Genomic DNA, 15,546 nt, shown 5'->3' on the forward strand with positions numbered 1-15,546 from the left:
TTAGAAGGCTCATTAACACTTGTTCTTTTGCAGAGTAGTCCACTTAAAGATGGCTTTCCAGGACAGATAAACACTGACTCCTCCATTCTGCCCCGCGTCCAATACTTAAAGGTTGGTGCAGGGGAAGGTGGAAGCTTTTCAAGGGCAAAGAGAGTGTCTTTGACTCCACACATAGTGTTTGCCACCAAGAGCTTTGAGGTAAGCCCTCGCTGATGCTGCAGAATCTGCCCTCTTGGCTGAACTGCTCTGCAGGGACACTCCATGGTGCTCTGCCCAAGCCCACGTGGCTGCTCTTGAGTCTACTGCCCTAATGAGAGAGGGACCTCCTGAGCAGGAAGCTGCCCCACAAGCTGTTGCCCACAGCACTTAGACTTGTCGGGAGCCACTACTAAGACACCCAGCATATCTCCCAGGAAGAGTGTAGGAGGAAGACGCCAAACACAGATTCTCTGGCCAGCTCTGCATCCGCAGATGGTGCCACCAAGCATGAAACATCTTCACTCACGTTCTCAGCAGATCACTGAGCTCTGCTTGAAACAGAGCAGACACTGGGTCCTGACAGCCCAAGGGGCAGGGCCCCGTGATCCCAGGCCCTTTCCCTCCTCTGACCTCACAGTGTCCCAACAACAGGGACCCATGGTGCTCAATGCGTGACAGACAGCACTTGACAAATGAGAAATCTTTGTCTTTTTTTATTCTTAAAGATTCTGATGATGGCCTGACACTATCATTCCTTGAGGAATCAGATTCAGTAGAGCAGCCACTCAGCATTCTGGTTGCTATGTGACATTTTCCCCTCAGAACTCTGAATAGTTCCTGAAAATAACAGGAAGGACCTAGAGGGCTTGGTATTTAGAAAGCAAATAGCTAATAATATAAATGTAATGTGTTAGTTAGAAACCTCTGTATTTATCAAAGGTTGCTGGTTGCTGCAGTAGAGCTGAGTTCTCTAAATAAGCAACAGCCCTGTGATGGGTCATGATGGTGCTGAGGACCAGAGCAGGGGCACTTCTCCAATCTCGGTCCAAAAGATTTAAAGATTAGACTTGCCCCTTGAGTATCAGTGGGGCTTGGAAAGTATAGAGACATTAGGAGCATCAACAAAAATCACCAGAGCGGAGTTCTCGTCGTGGCACAGTGGTTAACGAATCTGACTAGGAACCATGAGGTTGCGGGTTCGGTCCCTGCCCTTGCTCAGTGGGTTAACAATCCGGCGTTGCCGTGAGCTGTGGTGTAGGTTGCAGACGCGGCTCGGATCCTGCGTTGCTGTGGCTCTGGCGTAGGCCGGTGACTACAGCTCCGATTAGACCCCTAGCCTGGGAACCTCCATATGCCGCGGGAGCAGCTCAAGAAATAGCAACAACAACAATAATAACCACAACAAAAGACAAAAAAAAAACAAACAAAAATCGCCAGAGAGCACCAGTGACACACCTGCCAGAGGGGCTTGGGAAACAGCCCTTCCACAGGTGGGGAAGCTGGCTCGGCCACACCCAAGGGGTGCTGAGGTCCTGCATGAGGACGAGGCTTTTCCTTTATACAGAAAGGCCTTTGATTCATTCTTGCCTTACCCTGCAGCCTGTCATGGAAGTCAGGAGACCCATCCTGGGTGTGGACCTGGCCTTTCTCACCCATGCTTCATTTGCTCCTGACTACATTTATTTAGATAATTTATTTATCACAAGAGACTGTTTTAAGTCTAAAGAAAACAAGCAACGGGTACAAATTATAAAGACTGTCAAAGCACCTGTTCACAGGGGATATGGAGCCCCTGCAGGGCTGCGTGGGTTTCACCCTTAATCTCAAAACAAATGGAGCCAGCCCCAAGTTGAGGTGGGCTGGGAAGTGTCATCCATAAATGGGCTAGAAAAGATGGCCCAACACTGAATGGAAGACTTCGCAAGCAGGAGAAAAATTCCCTAAAAAGGAATCCCTGCCCTGCCACGTTGCTGGCTGGTTCCTGTACCAGTGAATTCATGTCAACTTCCAGAGACTCCCAGCTCCCTCACGTTAAAAACCAAAGGCTTTCTTTCCACTGGCCTCACGAGCGCAGAATCTGCCTCAGACACCCTTGGGTCCCCTGAACCACCAAACAGGCCTCAGGCTTAGGCTCACCCACAGCTCTTCCCTCTGCCTGGATCTTTCATCCTGAAAACATCCACAGGTTCTCTGGGCCTGCCCGGCTCCCCGCTCCTCACCCCCCAGCCAGTCCCTGTGACCCCGATGCTTCTGTCATGGCGTTCCTGCACCTTCTGAGGTGCTCCCCGTAGATTAGCTTTTTCTGAGTCTGTTGCCTTTCCCCACTGGTATGAAAACCCCAAGCTGCTGCATCCCCAGCGCCTGGACACTGCCCACATAACAGGTATTCAAAAACAGCATGTGGAGTGAATGGCTCTCCAGCAAGTCTCACAGACACTTAAGTGGGGCAAGAGGAGAGCCGCTTAGCCTCTTGAGTGTTTTATCAGCAAATGCACTGTGGTAAGTAGCGTCAGGAGTGGCCTCAGCTGCGTTACAGTGTTTGAAAGGGAAAAGTGTCCTGGATTGAACAGGGATCCTAGAATCTGCAATTCAAGATCCACATGATCAAATAAAAAGTGGTTTCAATTGTATTTTTTTTTTCTGTCCAGTTCTACTAGCCAGTAATAAAGACTAATATTGAAATAATTATTTCATGACTATTTAATCACTGCCTGACTCCCAAGAGCACTGGAATCTAGCAGATTCATTTTAGCACCATGAGTACAAATAAGAAAGAGGAAATCATAACATAGGAAACTGGGACAAAGCTGGAAGGCCATCTGGAAAATTGTGTTAAAGCACCAGTCTTTGCATTAACTATTTTTAAGTAATAAACTAAGAAAACACTAAGACCCCCTAAGAGTCTAGCAACTATACCCAAGAGAAAGTAAGAGAAAAATAGGTTTTTAAAAAATGGAATGAAGCCTACCTAGAGCTGCCAGGAATTCATGACATCCTGGGAGCCGCCACAGCTGGACACTGATGGAGACCTGGATGGGGGCCGATGCAAAATCCTGCTCCTTCTCACCGGCCTGCAGCTGCACCAGCACCTGGTGGAGCTGATGGGGAGAGCGTCAGCACCCACCGTGTCTGCCCCCCCACCCAGGATTTGTCCCCAAGTTACTCTTGTGCCACCTGTCATTGTCATCACTAATGACCTGACTCATGGGTAGCACATGAGATTCTCTTCAGTGCCTCCATGCCTATCCTATTGTCCTCTGTGTGGGAGCCCCAGGGCCGGCCCACAGGGCTTCTGCTTCCAGCCTCTTCCCTCTCACACCAGCCATGGGGCCGCCAGCACAGGAGGGGCTTGGGGCTAGAAGAGGGATGGGCATCTCCCGGACACAACCTGCTGAGCGTGTGAGCCCACCCAAGGCCTTGCATGGGTTCACAATATGTTGCTCATTTAAAGTCACTTCTGCCCCTGCTGTTTTCAGGGGACTTGACAGGTAAATCAAGAACACAGAAGGGTGGAGCAGGAAAGGGGGAGCCAGAGCAGAGGAGGGGGCAGGCTGCCTCAGCCAGTGGCACAGCCCCCAGGCTGAGCGCATGTTGGCGAGACAGCAGTGCTGGGGCCATTGGGACGGGCGGGTTGAGGGGCTCACCTGACGACAGTGCTACTTAGAGTGATACTCACCATTCCAACCATATTTTTAACAGCCTTCGGCCAGCAGATTATAAGAAAAAGGAAGAAAAAGAGAGAGAAAGAAGAGTTTAGACTCAAGCACAGGTTGTTATGCAACACAAGCTGATCATTGCTGAGGAAGCGCCACACCAGGCCCGCGGCTCTGACCCGGAGGGGAGAGGAGCAAGAGTCAGCAGGGACACACAGGAAGATGCACAGCCATGTCCAGGCCAGAGGCACTTGGGTGAAGGGCTTGGGGTCAGATGGGCCCTGCCCTTCTCGCCAGTAGAGACATATAAAGGCCACTCCGTAGAGTAGTCTGTAGTTTGAGAGTGACTCAGAAATGCCCACGGTCCACTTCCCTGTGAGGTCTCTGTGCTGCCACCAAAAGCAAGAAATTAAGCAGCTGGTTTTTTGGACTCTTCAGCCTTGCCCTGCAAATGTAACTCTTACTTTTGGTAGAGCACAGGCTTCTAGCCCTCCTGGCTTCAGGATGTTTAAGTGTCCTCCTGATTCTGTTCAACAAGCATATCTAACATACTTATTACAAAAGAAACTCAGTGAAGGGGTCAGATCAGTGAGCTATCTTCCAATCAGGGTTGGAAACCACCCCAGGTAGAGGAGGTCCCAGGCACCACTCTAATTTCAGAGGCTAATCCAAGATGGAGCAGCTTTATGTCCACATAGAAACATTTCTACCTAACATGAAGTCTAATAAGTACAATGTATATTTATCAAATTATTATAGTCCAAGATGACTAGAGAAAGATGCTCTGTGCCCTTCAGGGGGACTAGGCCATCCAGACCCACACTGGCCACTAGGAAGATCAGAAGCTCTGAGACCAGGTTGGAAAGGGCCTACGCAATGCTAAGGGTTGGAAACCTCTAATTCCCTGAATTAGATCTACATTCTTACTAAAAGAAAGCACTTCTTAAAAGCCTGCTACACCATCTATTTCATGAGACATGCTTTTGTGTTCACTGCTGTGCCTCAGTAGCTGTTTTGTTTGAGGCAAGGGTCATACTTTGACCTGAGAATAAGCATTGGAACACCTATAGCTGCCTTGACCAGCTGGCCCTACACCTGCTGACTTAGGGAGGGTAACTGTAAGACTTGTCAGCAGAAAAAGTTGGTGATTTGGGGTGACAAGGTGCAGGCCACTGAGTGGAGGGTTCAGGAAATTCCCTGAGACCACAGGTGACTGGGGCTCTGTGAGCATCCTCTGAAGGCCCTACCACTCTTGGGACTCAGCACCCAGACAGGACACTGTGAGAACTGCACCTGTGGGTGGGGGTGGTCTACTCCCAGCCCTCACCCTCATGACAAAGACTGAAAAAGGCAGTGAGACTGCATCCCATCCAGGTTCCTAGTTGGGGCGAAATCACGGTCTTTCCGGCTCTGCACAGCCCTCAGGCCTGGGCTCAGCTGTCCCGGCTCTACTCACCCGACTGATGAGCTGCTCGCCTGTCTCCGAGGCAGTGATGAGCTTGCACAGGGCCTGGAGGGCAGGGTTGGGCAAACCTGAACCAAGAAGAAGGCAGGTATTATCCAGAAGGGCCTCTCTGCCATCCCAGGGGAATGTACCCCCAAACACTTGGCATTGGTGGCCTTTTCAAAGGCTTAGGACAGCCAGGTATGTGTCTGTGTCTGACTTGCAACAAGCCAGTGGTCTCTGGGAAAGGCAGTGGAGGCAGGGGCCATCTCAACACTGCTCTGTCCTCCAGGTGTGCAGTCACATCCCCTCCGACTGGAGCACAAAGGGCAACCCTGAGCATCTCCCCCGCTTGACCCCTGGGATCGGCCACATAGCTCTGTCCTACCTGAAGCTGCTGATTAAATGTTAACAGCCGCTACTGTTTACCCAGCATGACCTTGTGTCACCTCAGGAAGAGGCAGAGCTGGAGCAGAGGGATGTGTTACCATCAGAGACGGAAACATCAAGTCAAGAGCACCCATTTTCCCCAAATCGGGAGTCTGAAACGTCAATATTTCTCAGGACACCCTTGCTCCCCCCACCTTCTGAGACCCAGCCGGGACCACCGCTCACCCAGCAGGGACTGGATGGTGCTGCTGCACTGCTGGAGCCGATCGCCTGGGTCGGAGGTTGGGAAGAAGACAGCCGCTGGCAGGCCGCTGGCTGGGGGGTCCAGCCGGAAGCCCACGGCAGTGAGGAGGGCCTGCCAGCCAGGGATGCCACCCACTTTGTTCTCCACGCTCTGCTGGGACGTATACATGGCGTTGCGCTGCCCATTCTGAATGCGCTGCAGGGACTTCTCCACCTGGAAGGGAGGGGGAGTGAGGCCCCACTCTGCTCAGGGTTTTCTCTCCTGGTGCTTTAGGGAGACACAAAGCCCCTGTATGAAGCTGTGCAGGGCGGATTGCTGCCAACGGGTGTCCAGGCCTAAAGACCACACATTGCAGCAGTGCTGGCTTCTGGCAAGGAAACATGCAGAGGGAGGGGCTGCACCACCAGAGCCAGTGAGGGCTGTACGGCTTGAAAGAGTCCCGTGCTTTCCCTAAGCTGACTCTAAGCTCCACTCCACAGACACTGAAGTGATCTGTCTGAACCAGACTCTGGCCAGAAGGGACCTGACCCCAGCCCTGCAATGGGAAGGTCCCCATCACTGGGAGAAACCTTCAGGCATTGGGGAACCCCTGTTGCCCCATGCATGTCACACACACCAAGCAGTGCCCACCATGGAGCCTTCGTACCCCATGCCTCTGACTCATCCTTCATACTGCAGCACTGGCCTCCGGAACCTGCATCTCCCCTTGCACCATCAAGGCCTACACCAGTGCCTGATGTGTGGGCAGAGTTCATCCAGATAAGGACCACCTTAGCTCTCCTATGGAGTGCTGCAGGCCTTCACCTGGCTGTTCTAAGGGAAATCTCGGTCCATCCTGAGATGTCACATGTGCCATCACTGGAGAAGGAGAGGGCTCCAAGATGTCACCTGAGACTTTTCTTAGAGTAAAGCCCTGGGCTGCAGGAGGAAAGTGTGTTCATGGGCAGCCAGTTGGCTGTCCATCAGCTAAAAGGGCTCTGGAGACACTGTCCACTGGATGGTTTAGAAGGAAAGAAGGACTGGTGAACTTGTCCCATGGCCCCTACACTCACCTCAGAAGATGAAGCCAATAAAGAAGACAAAGTCCTTAAATGTGCTCAAGGCACAAGAAATAGCAACAACAACAACAACAAAAAGACGGAGTTCCCGTCATGGCGCAGTGGTTAACGAATCCGACTAGGAACCATGAGGTTGCGGGTTCGGTCCCTGCCCTTGCTCAGTGGGTTAACGATCCGGCGTTGCCGTGAGCTGTGGTGTAGGTTGCAGACGCGGCTCGGATCCTGCGTTGCTGTGGCTCTGGCGTAGGCCGGTAGCTACAGCTCCGATTCAACCCCTAGCCTGGGCACCTCCATATGCCGCGGGAGCAGCCCAAGAAATAGCAACAACAACAACAAACAAACAAACAAAAAAATGTGCTCAAGGCAGAGTGGGAGCTGAGAGGCCTGGCTCCTACTCCTTGGCCTGGCCTGGGAGGAGAAGGCACATGGGCTGCAGCAAGGAAGGAGGGCATCTTTGGGGGTGACGGGGACCTGAGAAAGGTCCTACTGCTGAGCAACTTTAAGGTTCTCAGCAGCTTCCAGGTACAGGTTAAAAGAGAAAGTCTCCCCAAACTCAAAGCATGTGAGCAAACCTGCCTGGTATGCTGCAGGCAGCATAGGTCCTCATGTCTGGCCCAAGAGCTGTCAGGTTTCAGGCCCCAGCATGCTGCCTTGTTCCCACACTGGGCTTTCTTTTAGGCCTGAGAAAACCTCCTTGAGGCAGACCTGAGCCAAGAAGAGTCTGTGACTGAGCCCTCACTGGAGATCCCCAGAGCTGCCTAGGCAGCGTTTGTCTCACTGAGTGGACATGCCCACCCAGAAGCTAGCCCCACCTCGCTGCCAGGTCCCTCCTGAGAACCCTTCGCCTGGTCCTCCCTCCTGAGCACAGGCAGAGAGCCCTGTGTGCACCTCTGAGCTGCAAGGTGGTCCCAGGCGGCTGTTTGCCTTGGTGCGGTGTGGCTGGCCCTGGGCTGGTCTTTCTGGCATGGAATTCCAAGAAAGCTAAGAATTGTAAGTTATTTGAAGCTGCCTTTCAGATTGTCAAAGTGAAAGAGTGGAACAAATTTTATGTCACTGTTTCCTGGCTTGATTTATAACCCTTAAATCCTATAGACAGTGGCAGGGGTGTACTCTCGCCTGGGCCCCACCACAGGCAGGGTCGGGCTTGGACTCTTCTTCCAACTGAGTTTTAGTGGAAGGCCAGTGCCACCTGACTCTACAGTAAATACCAGCTCTCAGCTGCTGGGGCCGTATTGTGTGCCAGCTACTCACCTTTTCTCTAACTCATGCTAACTTCGAAAAGGTCCTGTTATCCCTCTTCCATATGAATTAGGTGAGGCTCAGCAGGATGGCTGTGGTGAGGCCCCGCCCCAGGTCCCCCCTCGGCTGCCCCCCACCCCCAGGATCTGGGTGAGGATGGCTGCAGCCATCAGTGTGACACCACACACCTCGCCCACCACTCAGACCAACTGGCTCGACCCACCTGCCCAGACCCCTCTGGCCACATCCTGTGAGGGGCCACACCCCTTACCAGGTGCAGCAGCACTCGCAGGGCGTCCCGAGCGCGCTCTGGGTGCTGGAGGATCTCCGTGAGGGCCTGGCCGATGAGCGAGGAGGGACTGTTGAGCTTCACGTCATTCCCGATGAGCACGAACCCTGTGGGGAGCACAGGAGCCACCTCAGAGCTGCCCTCACCAGCCCTGGTTGGTCCTGCAGCTCCTCCAAACCAGAAAGAGGGGCCTGCCTGGGCCAGTGGCTCCACAGCCTAGACTGGACATCCAGCTCACTGGGGCAGTTTGACATCCTTGGTCCCCTCCCTTTTAAGAATCAAGACTGTTTAACTGCTCAGTAAGTGGACGGCACTGTTTTGCTGTGAGAGCAGCTCAGGAAGGTGTGGTTGCTTTCCTGCTGCACAGTGAGCAAGGGCAGGAAAAGGCTGTGTGGCCCAACCCCCTCCCTGACCACCATCCTAAGGAATGATCTGCCTTGTTTTCCTTGGAATTCATCTAGTCTGTCTGTAACAGGCGGGGGCGGAGGGCGGGGGGTGCTTGACTCTCCCTGCCCATGGTTCCTCCCCCAGCACCCACTTCCTTAAGTAGGGCCAGCAACTTTAGGACCAACCTTCCCCCAAGTAATGGAGAGAAAGGGTTGTCTAAGGACCAATGAGCCAAAGCAGTTTTAGGATAACAGGGCAGTATCACAAAACACTGTTTTCTCCAGAACAAAGTTGACTTTTATATTATCTGTCACTAAAACAGTGACACAAATACCACATTCTTGAGCTCGCTGGGAAGAGGAGAAGGTGGTTCTGCAGAGGCAGTGGGAGGCCTTATCAGGAATAAGGGACCAAGCACAGAGGATGGGTCCCCACAAACCCTGTGGTACATGCTGTGGGACCATGCAAGGCTCACGGTCCCTTCTGACTCCTGTGAACAGACATGTGCTGAGAACGCTTATGGAAACCACAGGCATCACCTCTGACTTCTGCATCTCCTGGCAGCAGAAGCAGTTTAGCAAGAGCCGGGCCCAAACCCTCAGCCCCCTGCCTTGCAGAAAGAGGGACAGCCACGAGGTGAGGGCTGCCAAAGAGCAGGCCTTTTGGACCAACAATGTTTCTCTTCAGCCACATGAGGAAACAGGATAGGTTCTGTTTTGTGGGTTTTGGTTTTTTTGTTTGTTTTCAGTCTGTTTACGGCCACACCCGCAATATATGGAGATTCCCAGGCTAGAGGTCAAATCAGCTGCAGCTGCTGACCTACACTACAGCTCACGGCAACACTGCCTCCTTTAACCCAATGAGCTAGGCCGGGGATCAAACCCTCGTCCTCATGGATACTAGTCAGATTCGTAACCCGCTAAGCCACATTAGAATACCTGTTCAAAAACTACTGTAGGTGTGTTGTGTCTGAAGTAAACCCATGTTTCATTTTTCAGCAGCATGGCTTGCCCACTGGTACCAGCGTGTAGCTGCAGACAACTCGGTTCTGTGCCTGGGGCGGCCTTCATGGGCTCCTGTTTGCTGGCTGCAGAGCCTGGAACACCATGGCCCTGCTTCAGGGTTCACCTGCCTTTGGGGCACCAACACCACCAGCCTACATCAGCTGGATTTATTCTGAGAGGAATAGTAAGGCGAAAGACATTTCATTCCCAATTTTTAAATATAGGTGTGAATGGTGTATTTTTGCCATTAAAACAATAAAGTGTAAATGTTTGAAAATAGTATTTTTGGTGTTCCTCTGTTTCTTAAGGTTTTTAAGACTCTGCTTGATGGGTCACTGTGCCTCCCGTGGGGTTCTCTGCTCTGGATTTCCCGGGGAGGTGCAGGGGCCAATCTTGAGAGACCACCATCTGAAGGATCATGAGGTTGTCAGCAAAACAGCCCTGCCGAGAGAGAGGCAGGTAGGTGCACAGCCTGGGCTTCAGTGTGGACTCTGGGTCCCAGGCTGTCAGGGGTGGTCTCCTTTGTGGGAGGTTCCAAAGGAACCTGGGGTCACAAGTCATTTCACCAAGCTGAGCAGCATACCTGATGTCACGCCCCTCATGGTGCCCTGCATCAGGCCCACTGGGAGCACGTGCTGCCAGGCCTAGAACTTGGCCTGCCTCGCACATCACAAGACATCCTACCCACTCCTCAGATCATCTCAGGTGTGGACAGGGAGATGTCAGCACCACCTCCATCATCCCCTTGTTACCACTGAGGACACTGAGCTTCAGAGAGGGTAAGTAACCTGTCTCGGGTCACACAGCCTGAAATAAAGCTGGACCAAACCCAAGTCCTCCAAAGACCAAATCAAGGGTCTTTCTACCATGCTGACTGCTCTTTCCTATAGTCTGGGGCTTCGCACAAGAGCCATAAATGGGTCACCTAGTACACACTGCATAGGAGGAGCTTGACACTCCCACTCCAGTGGCAAACTTGTGCTCCCTCAGCTCAGAAATACCATTTTAATACCATAGTAATAAGAGACTGGTTTGGCAGCAAGCATTCTGCCCAGTGTCTCTACGCTGCCTTTTCCCAGCGCCCACCCGCCACCACCCCCCACCCCATCCCCCACCAGGGGCTGTGAGGACTGACCCTCAGGCCCTCGATGGGCAGCCGAGCTCCTACCTGCCCAGTTGGAGGGGTGCGAGAAGGCCTTGCTGCTCTGCACTAGCTTCATGGCCTCACCCAGGGCCGCACTGGCCTTCAGGCCATTTAGCAGGGACGAGTACAAGGCGTGGAGGAACATCTTAGAAGCGGCCACGGGCACAGGCCACAGAGACACTAGGACACACTGTGCTCCGGCAGCCAGGAAGGCTCGTGTTAGCGCGACGACGCCGTCAGCTGTGACCTTGCTGTTAGACTCCTGGGAGGAGCCGAGGACCACCAGCTTCACGGGCAGCCGCAGGTCCAGGACATCGGCGGCTGTAAGCAGCAGCTCCTGCAGCGGCGGGCAGTCCGAGATGCTCTCCCCGTCGCTGGCGTCGTCCTGCACTCGCAGGGACTCAGGGATGGTGTAGGGGTGGCCAAAGGAGCTCTTGCTGCCAGCCGGGTTGCCATCCATGCTGGGCGTGAGGACCAAGGCCGACAGTTTCCAAGAGATGTGGGTGGCAAAGTGGACGCACTCAGCCTGGGTCAGGGCACTCATGACCCGCTCTTTGGTGGCCACGCTGCCCACCAGGGGCTGGCAACCCAGCAGCTCTGACACCATGTAGGCCTCCTCCTCGGCCGACGGCATTGGGCCCCACAGCCACCTGTCCATCACTGCTGACGGGAGCTTGGGGTTGCCAATGACGGCAGCCATGGACGTGGAGCTGGAGTAGGCAGGCGGGGGCTTCCTCAGGTGAGACTAGGAGCGAAAAGACCAGCGGACCCCCCGTCAGGCAGCGGCCGAGCCCTGAGAACCTCCAGACAGCCAGCTCTCTGGCAAGGCTGGGTCCGGCCTGGCTCTACTTGTCCTCGTGATAACCTCGTTCACTCTACTTTGTCACACCTTTGTGACAGAGGTGCACATCTTACTGAGACTCACACCTGCTGTGAGCTACAAGGCCTTGAAAATCAGCAGGCTGGATGGCAGGAAGGACGGGGCGTGTAACGGGAGGGTGTGTGGTGTCACCTGTCCCACACCTCCCCCCTGCAGACCTCCCCATGAGCCCCTAAATAAGGGGAACCCACTCCTGATGCAATAGGGGCTTTGAACTTGTTTAAACTTGTTTAAGCAATCACTCTCAGGAGAGACAGAACCAAATTAAGTCCTTTTCAGGCACCATGGACGGAAAAGATTGTAGTTCTCTTCTGCTTTAAGTGCTATAAGGAAAAATATCACTAAATTATAAAGTCAGCATAAAGAAGCCCAATCAAGTTCTGATTTCCCCCCACAATGTCTTATGATATTTTGTGGGAAACATCAAGTATCAAATTATTTCAAAATAACTTTTCAGTGTTTCTACTCAGCAATAAACTCTAGGAAAGAGAAATGCGTGTCAGGTGTCTGTTCATTGCCTGGTTAAGTTGGCAAACAGCCAGTTCACTGTTGTCACCAACATGAAGCTCTCCTAACATGGGCCGGTGGGCAGACAGGCCACCTCTGCTTTGCAGGGCGGCCCTGGCAGTGGAGACGGAGCCAGGCCTCTGCAAAGAGCAGCACACAGCTCACTCCCAAGTGGGATTCAGTCAACCATGGACATGAGAAAAACTTGGACAAAATTATTTCTTCCACATGGAACTGATTCTGTCCCAAGAGAAATACCATTCAGCAACAAAACCAGTCATAGCTAAGATCCCTAAAATCTGTGAGGCAGAAACTAACTGGGTTGGAACCATGCCAATGACTAAGGACAACAGAGGCCAAGGCAAGTCCCATGGGGGCTGCCTGCGCCCAGGCCTGGGGTCTGGATCCCTAAACCAACTGACGTCTTCTCCCTGCAAGAAGGGGCCTTTCTGGCTAAGCTCCTCCTGGGGTCTGAGGGTTCTAGGAGCAGCTGGGAACTTTAAGGGCACTGTCACCTTTGAAGAGAGAGCAGTTCAGGCCCCGGTGTTAAAGACAGCCCCGCCTGGCATGCTGCAGGGCAGTGCCAGTGGTGGGCACGTGATGGCAGAAGGGCAGAGAGAAGCCAGGGTTTCAGGGTCTCTGGGTGAGTTTAGAGAAGGGAAGAGAGCTCAGGGGTGGCTAAGGGGCCCTCTAGTCAGGTGGGCAGGGCCAGGGGTGGCTGTGGGGTGAGCCCTGACCTGCAGATGGTCCACTGTCACCCTCCCGAGTCCAGGGTTCATCCCACACACTGACTTCTGCTGAATAAGACCTAAGTCCCCTGTCCCCTGAAAGCCACCCCATTTGTTTTCAGTTCTTTGTTGGCCTGTGGGGCTCTTTTCCACTTGACACTAATCTTATCTGTCTGTCCTCCCGCCTGCGGCCCCTCCACTGGGTAGACTCCGCTGGGCAGCTTGGCAGGGTGAGTACAGCCTCTCAGGGTCACATGAGACAGGGAACCAGCTTCCTCAGACTTGGCCCAGCCTCCAGCCTGACCCAGAGCTGCAAGTAGCTCCCACCCTGATGTCCCAGCCAAACAGCGGAGAGAGAAATGATACATGTCAAGGCTTCTTGGGGGGTTCGGAAGGCTGTCCCCACTTTTGGACATGCCTACTCTAACCAGAAAGCCCACCTTTTGCGGAGACCATGTCTGCCCTCACAGTGCCCTGATCCGGCCCAAGGGCCCACGCCCCTGGCACCTGGCGTGACCGCACTCACCTTGGACTGTGGGCCAAGGGCGCGGATGGAGGGGACAGCGATGAGGGCGAAGCGTTCGTAGAGGTACTCGTTGGAGGAGCTTCCCTTCAGGAGGGCGAAAGGGATGAGGTAGAGCTCTCCTTCCAGCACCAGGACCAGCTGCCGGTGCCGGCCCACGGGGCCGCTGGAGCGCATCAGGCCCTGCAGGGCAAGCGCAGCGTCAGGGAGGGAGGCCGGGAGGACCAGGTGCCCCCGGGGCTGCGGGGGGTTTGGGGTGGGTTGGACTGCCTGCCTCACAGGCCCCAGGAGGAGGTGGCAGGAGAGGGGCGAGCAGAGTGGCTGGGGTCACCATCGTGAAGGGGGTGTCCCACAAAGACCAGGACCTGCCCACGTCTTCCCGATGTTTCTAAATGGGCAGGGGATTCATCGAAAAGCAGTTGTCCCAGACAGTGCTGAATCATGGCGCCGAAGGGCCAGGGCAGGCATGCTGCGTAGGAAGGGGCCCTCCGAGCAGCAGAGAAGTGACCTCCTCACAAGCAGCGAGGACTCAACCGCAGTGCGTCCACTTCGATGGACAAGAGGCTAGAGAAGCAGAGTGTGGATGAGCTGTGGGAGCTAGGATGACATCCCCTGAGAAAATTCCAGCTCCGGGGCCTGGCGTCACCTTGGGGCCCCCTGAGGAGATGACGGCCCCTTTGCCTGGGCTCTGCAGGGGGTGTCCCCACTCACCCCCACTCCCTGGGACCTGGCTGGGGTCTGACACTGATGGGCCGCACTGCTCCTGAAAGGCCTGGGTGGGACCTGAGGGAGGGGAGCATGCAGCCCCACAGCAGACAGACACCCCTTGTCCTCCAAAAGAACTGCTGATGGAGACTAAGGCCCTGTATTGATAAAACAAGTGGGCAACGACTGTGAAAGCTGGACTAGACACAGGCCAGGTGTGAATAAAGAGGCCTGCAAGGGGACATGCAGGTCCAACAGACTGTGGGCCAGGTGCTGGGGCAGCCCTGAGCCTCGGGGCACTGGGTGAGGGGATCATAGCCGGGCTCCAGGGACACACTCCCCTGATCCGTGGCTGCACTGCTGTGGGCACTTGGCTGAGGATGCAGACAGCGCTCAGCTAACCCAAAGTGGCATGTGCCTGGCAGGATATTCCATATGTAAAACCTCATATAGCTTTTTGTCTTTTTAAAAATTCTAGATGCATCTAAAGAAAGCTGAAAGAAAAATTACTAGGCCAATTTTCTTCTTGTTTGCTTTAAGGGTCATCTTCCAAGAAGAGGTAAGAGTCTGACTATATATCCAGGAAGGAAGACGTGCAGTGCGCACAAGGATTCCATTGCTGTCGGTGATGGGTTTCTGGGTTGGCACTCAGCGGTGGGGATGCCCTGCTCCCATCCAGCAGTCAACTCCTGGGCCTCATGTCCCCACCATGGGCAACACCAAGGCCCCTGCCTGGCCTGGCAGGTGGAGGTGGCTCTGGAAGGCACTCTTGAGGACACTGCCATCTGCTGCTTCACTGTGCCAAGGACCCGTAGGCTGGGCTGGTGGTGCCCTGACCTCAGATGGGTCAGCAGCTGTGACAATGACAACTGCTTGCTGCCCAGCCAGAGCCCTGCTGCCTGGCACATGGGCACTGTGGGGGCTCAGGCCACCTGCCCAGACCCATCCTCGACTGAACCAGGTTCTCCAGGCATCACCAGATGAGATGGCAGCCCCAATCCTGCACACCCTCCCTGGACTCCAGCTACCAGGACCCAAACCCTAGTAAGTCTCTGTCAGGTGTCATTCCATAGGTCATAAGCTTCAGTGGAACAGCCAGCACTCTGAGTCCCCAGTCATGACAGCACCTATTGTGTGAGGTCAAGGTGAGCCCAGGCATGCTGAGCCAAGTAAGAGGCTGGACACCATGTAAAGAAGAGGTTCACTGGCAGAGTATCTTTGAAGGGACTGCACAAGCCTACAGATGGGTGGCCTCATGTCCAGGGAGGAGCTCGGGTGTCTTCTGAAGTGGAGTGATTTCTGATCTCTGCTAGGGCCTGCCTCTGGGCCTTGAACTCTCCATCAGCCCCTTGTGTCTATGGTGGGCCAGTGG

The 15,546-nt window shown here is 54.1% G+C and overlaps 1 protein-coding gene across 4 annotated transcripts in view; it reads right to left on the reverse strand.

Moving 5' to 3' along the window:
* The window catches only part of TTC28 (tetratricopeptide repeat domain 28), a 606,162-nt gene that overhangs the window by 7,425 nt on the left and 583,191 nt on the right, over positions 1-15,546 (reverse strand). For 2 of the 4 annotated variants that reach the window (XM_047762348.1, XM_047762350.1), the window contains 7 exons: positions 13,473-13,652; positions 10,856-11,576; positions 8,279-8,403; positions 5,692-5,923; positions 5,089-5,165; positions 3,656-3,679; positions 2,948-3,077 (listed from right to left, as the gene is read on the reverse strand). In XM_047762348.1, the coding sequence (XP_047618304.1) occupies positions 2,948-3,077; positions 3,656-3,679; positions 5,089-5,165; positions 5,692-5,923; positions 8,279-8,403; positions 10,856-11,576; positions 13,473-13,652 (1,489 nt within the window). The remainder of the gene's footprint in view (positions 1-2,947; positions 3,078-3,655; positions 3,680-5,088; positions 5,166-5,691; positions 5,924-8,278; positions 8,404-10,855; positions 11,577-13,472; positions 13,653-15,546) is intronic. The other 2 variants (XM_047762349.1, XM_047762351.1) reach the window with 1 other exon arrangement.

This window comes from Phacochoerus africanus, chromosome 15 (genome assembly GCF_016906955.1).
Source record: "Phacochoerus africanus isolate WHEZ1 chromosome 15, ROS_Pafr_v1, whole genome shotgun sequence".
Classification (NCBI taxonomy): Eukaryota; Metazoa; Chordata; class Mammalia; order Artiodactyla; family Suidae; genus Phacochoerus; species Phacochoerus africanus.